At 43.5% G+C, this 5000-nt stretch overlaps 1 protein-coding gene across 1 annotated transcript in view; it reads left to right on the top strand.

Annotated features, from left to right (window-relative positions):
* Positions 1-413: 413 nt before the first annotated feature.
* The window catches only part of vil1 (villin 1), a gene marked incomplete at its 5' end in the record, with an annotated part of 11492 nt that continues 6905 nt past the window's right edge, over positions 414-5000 (top strand). The window contains 7 exons of the mRNA XM_079732256.1: positions 414-488; positions 595-669; positions 1072-1268; positions 1846-1954; positions 3162-3272; positions 3629-3834; positions 4816-4894. Coding sequence (XP_079588382.1) covers positions 414-488; positions 595-669; positions 1072-1268; positions 1846-1954; positions 3162-3272; positions 3629-3834; positions 4816-4894 — 852 coding nt within the window. The remainder of the gene's footprint in view (positions 489-594; positions 670-1071; positions 1269-1845; positions 1955-3161; positions 3273-3628; positions 3835-4815; positions 4895-5000) is intronic.

Raw genomic sequence — 5000 nt, forward strand, 5'->3', positions numbered from 1 at the left:
AGATTGATTTGAAATTCCAACCCTTTATGGGCATGATACATGGCTTAAGTTATGTTGAATCATGGATTTATGGCTACAATACATTTGTATGTATTGTGATCACATACCAGATCTGTTAGTCACTAAATAGTTTGCAAGTGAGATAAGGGACTTGTTTTCCAGTGATAAGATGTATATCAGGGTTCAAGGTCAGGGTTCAATCAAAATCATTCACCTTGTTCCTTAATACTCTTAGTGTCTCTCAGTAAAAGAAAAATGGAGAGATTTGAATCATTACTTTCGTTCGGCATCGACATCTTTTTTGTCTGATACCACTAACCATTTATGATTTGTAAAACAGTGAACATTACTTCATTTTCTCCACATTCCCTCTGCCCCTGTCTAGATATATCCACAGCATTGAACCTGGAGCCATGTCCAAGGTCAAAACTGACGTTTTCAAGACCCTTAATAAAACCAGACCTGGTCTTCAAATATGGAGGATAGAGGTGAGAAGTTTAAGGTTTGAGATTAAGGTGTGACATTTGCTTTGCTATTATGATGTAATATAGCTGCAGAATTCAGTTTGAACTGTGTTTCTTGTTGTCTACTCAGGACATGGAAATGGTGCCTGTTCCCAGTAAAGCATATGGAAATTTCTATGAAGGGGATGCTTATATCGTCCTTCATGTAAGTAACCCAAAATGGTTTTCTGCCAAAATAACAAAAACATGATTCAAATGTTAGGGTTTACCTTAATTGTAACCCTGTTAAATAATGTACAAATCTATATCTTATTTACTATGAACACCATAACCTTAGTTCACATGAACACCGTTCATAAAGATGAAGACAGTTAGTAAATGATTACTACCCCATTAATTAACTGTTAATGAACTGTGAATTGTTGGTAAATGCTTATTACTGCATTAACAATATTTACTTTAACTATAGACTGTATCTCTATTAACTCTGTCAATTAATGGTGAATTAAGGTACCGTCATTGTTATTGCAAGTGTAACTAGTAATAAACCCAACAAGTGTCCTGTGATGTAACTCTACTCTGCATATTATGTGCTCTTGTCCAACAGACAAACAAAGTCTCCAGCCATTTTATCTATGACATCCACTACTGGCTTGGGGCGTCGTCCTCACAGGATGAGCAAGGGGCGGCGGCCTTCTCCACCACCATGATGGATGAGGCACTAGGGGGCGTGGCCATTCAACACCGGGAGACCCAGCGCTACGAGAGTGACATGTTCCGTGGCTACTTCAAAAAGGGCCTCATGTGAGCAAAACAGAGCATCTGACCATGTCTCTTCTTAGCTGCTAATTGCTATGAAGCTCTGTTTATTGCTATGAAGCTCCATGTAGCTGATGCTGTCATTTGACTTAGACTTAACTTGCTGGAGGAGACCTACAGGTACACTGCAGACTGCATTGGTGGTTGAACCCAATACATTTTTGGCTAGGTCAAACACTCTAACCCCTTTAAACCCCACACTATAGAGACATAGACAAACACACACACACACACACACACACACGCACACACACACACACACACACACACGCACACACGCTCAAACCAATTCATAAACACTTATTATTATGTTATTATTATTTATAATGTTTACAGTTTGTATTTCTGTCAGTTGAACCACTGACAGCTGGCCTTGTAAACGTGGGAAGATATCATCACGTTCCGATGGTCGATGGTTCCGATTTTTTGCACCTCGGAATGTAACTTCCTCATTTGGTGTGTCACAATGCTCCATATAACAGTTCAGTTTAGCTGAGAGACAGTGTGAAGGGCCAGGGGCTGTTAATGCGGGCCAGCGTTACATCTTGCCTGTGTCACACAGATACAAGAAGGGAGGCGTGGCCTCTGGGATGAAGCACGTGGAGACTAACACCTACGACGCCAAGAGGCTTCTCCACGTCAAGGGACGCAAGCATGTGGTGGCCGGAGAGGTGAGATTGAGCCCAGATCCTACAGCTCCAGCTTCAGCTCCAGCCACAAAGGACTATTCACTCGTCTTTTGTACTAAGGCGCTAGAGTTAGAGTTAAGAGACAACTTCATACAAGGTGATGCGCAGTGCAGCTTTAGGTACACGTCCCTGACTGCAAGGGGTTAAACCTCAAACCCAGAACCTAGCTGGTGGGTTAGAGTCAAACCGCACTAGACTATTCTGCCCACTATTTGATGAATTTAATATGAACCGGTTTCTTTAAACTGGGGAGTGTACAGCAAAGAATGAAGACAAATAAACATTAAACATTACTTTGCACCAGGGGCGATTGAAGACCCTATTTAGTTGGGCTGAAGCCCCAGTGTTACTCATCTCCACATCCCTTGAATATGTCCAATTTAAAGCCAGAAATTAAGTAAACCACTTTTACTCAGGCTTCATTCAAGGGGGGGGGTAATGAAAACATGTCTTGAAAGAGTCAAAGGACTACTTGGCAAATTATCCTATAAGATATATACGTATATAAGATACAACCCTATAAGATCATCAATGTCCTGGATGTCCCTTTTTCTCTTAGCGAGTAGCCTACATAAGAAACCAATGCAGAAGATGCACATTAGAATGGGGGGAAAACCCCTCTAAAGATCAAATCCTTGGATGGCCCCTACTTTGCACAGTGCATGCATCACAAAGCATGGTGGTAAGGCGTGCTAAATAAAATGTCTGGGCTGAATATTGTTTGTACTGCAAGTTGTTTGACCTTTTCACGATGCTCCACAGTAAACCTGTGATGCCAGGTATATATCGCATTGGTCTGGGCCCTGTTTGCATGGGTATGTGTGTAAACAAACCCATGCAAATCCTGTGCTCTGTAAAATATAAATGAACCACATGAAAACAATTCACAGACCCTCGAGAAGCACCTTTGAAAATATTTCAATAATTCAAAGGTGAATACCTCCGTAAAGATTTGAAGTGCAATTCTAAATAGCGGCAAAGAATGTTTTGCATGATGAGATACAAAATGTATTTGTATATAGAAAACCCCCATCAGAACTGCAGGCAATGCTGAACAAAGCCACCTGCTGGACTAAACCGGGCCAGTCTATCATCCTTTCATGGCCCTGGATATTTCATGGTGTTGATGAGTGACCCTGAGTGTTGACACGAACCTGAAAAACCTGACAACCTGTTGTTGTACATTCAGGTGGACATGAGCTGGGCCAGCTTCAACAATGGAGATGTGTTCATCTTGGACCTGGGGAACATCATTATTCAGTGGAACGGGCCCAAGAGCAACCACATGGAGAGACTCAAGGTAGGACCTGTTTGACTGCACTGCTCAATAACTGAACAGCATGGATTAGATTTATATGATAGTTAATATCAGTACTGAGTACTGGTGCCTATTCTGTGGTGACATGTGATTGCAAGCTAATCATTTTAGTCATGTTTCAAGCCAAGTGGATATATAAACCCCTCTTTTTCCATAATTGCATCCTTAATGTAGTTTCTACATCAATGTCCGCGTGAATTAGCATTAGCGGGACTCATGGGGACAAGAAGCGAAATCAAAGTTTGCTGCGACCTAAAAGCAGCAAACTTTGACCATAAGAGCCTGGCTCCAACCTCTTTGTCCTCTTGATGTATTTTCCCCGGTGTCCCCCTCCTCAGGGAGTGAACCTCTCCAAGGACATCCGCGACCGGGAGCGTGGGGGCCGTGCGCAGGTCACGGTGGTGGAGGCCGAAGACGAGAAGTCCTCGGTGGAGGCGTTGAAGCTGATGAAGCAGCACCTGGGGGACAGGCGGGACATCAGGGACGTGATCATCTCCGACGATGTGGTGGACAGCAAGCTGAGGACCAGCATCAAGCTCTTCCAGTCAGTGCCTTGCTTTAACTGTTTTTGCTCTCTGCCGTCAGGGAGATTTGAGAGTTGCAAAGAGAGAGGGGCAGAGAAGAGCAATAGAGAGCAATATTTTGATAATAAGCAACCCCAAAGAAACGTCCCCTCCCTCTCTGCTCCCTCCAGTGATGCAGTCATGCCCCAGTGATTGACAGGCAAGATGAATTGACTAAATCAATAAGGGAAGAGATGTCCTGAGTGGTCAGAATTTAGCAATCATCCAAGAACTGATACATTTAAAATGGTGCTTGGCTGGCATGGTGGCCCAACCTGGAAGTCCCCCTAGTAGGATTTAGATGGCCTGCGGTCTCTCTCTCTCTCTCTCTCTCTCTCTCTCTCTCTCTCTCTCTCTCTCTCTCTCTCTCTCTCTCTCTCTCTCTCTCTCTCTCTGTCTCTGTCCCTCTCTGTCTCTATCTCTCTCTGTCTCTGTCCCTCTCTCTCTCTCTCTCTCTCTCTCTCTCTCTCTCTCTCTCTCTCTCTCTCTCTCTGTCTCTGTCCCTCTCTGTCTCTATCTCTCTCTCTCTCTCTCTCTCTCTCTCTCTCTGTCTCTGTCCCTCTCTGTCTCTATCTCTCTGTGTCTCTGTCCCTCTCTCTCTCTCTCTCTCTCTCTCTCTCTCTCTCTCTCTCTGTCTCTGTCCCTCTCTGTCTCTATCTCTCTCTCTCTCTCTCTCTCTCTCTCTCTCTCTCTCTCACTCTTGCTCTCTCTCTTGCCCCTGTTTCAGTCATTTTACACTCTCCTATCCTTAAAAGACAAAAATGCCACAAAGAAAAGGTGGTTGCAAACTCTTAATAACTGTGATCAAACCAATGGAATTAACTATAAACACACCCATCCACACACACAAAACCACATGCGAGGGACAGAAAAACTGATAAGACATAACGAAAATATATTTCTGCCTGTTAGTTTTTCAGTTGAGAAATGTTTTCACCAAAATGCTGTGTTTCCTGTGTTAGTATCTCCGACGCCCAGGGTAACTTGGTGGTTCAAGAGGTTGCTGTGAAGCCACTGAAACAGGAACTGCTAAGTCATGAGGTTAGCTCAGCCCCACATTTCATCACCATTGGAGAAACAAGCAACATAAAGTGAATACCTATTCAAATCAAACGTCAGGCTTACAGCTCCATCTAATGAGAAAGAC

The sequence above is a fragment of the Pollachius pollachius genome (genome assembly GCF_949987615.1).
Source record: "Pollachius pollachius genome assembly, chromosome: 3".
Taxonomy (NCBI): Eukaryota; Metazoa; Chordata; class Actinopteri; order Gadiformes; family Gadidae; genus Pollachius; species Pollachius pollachius.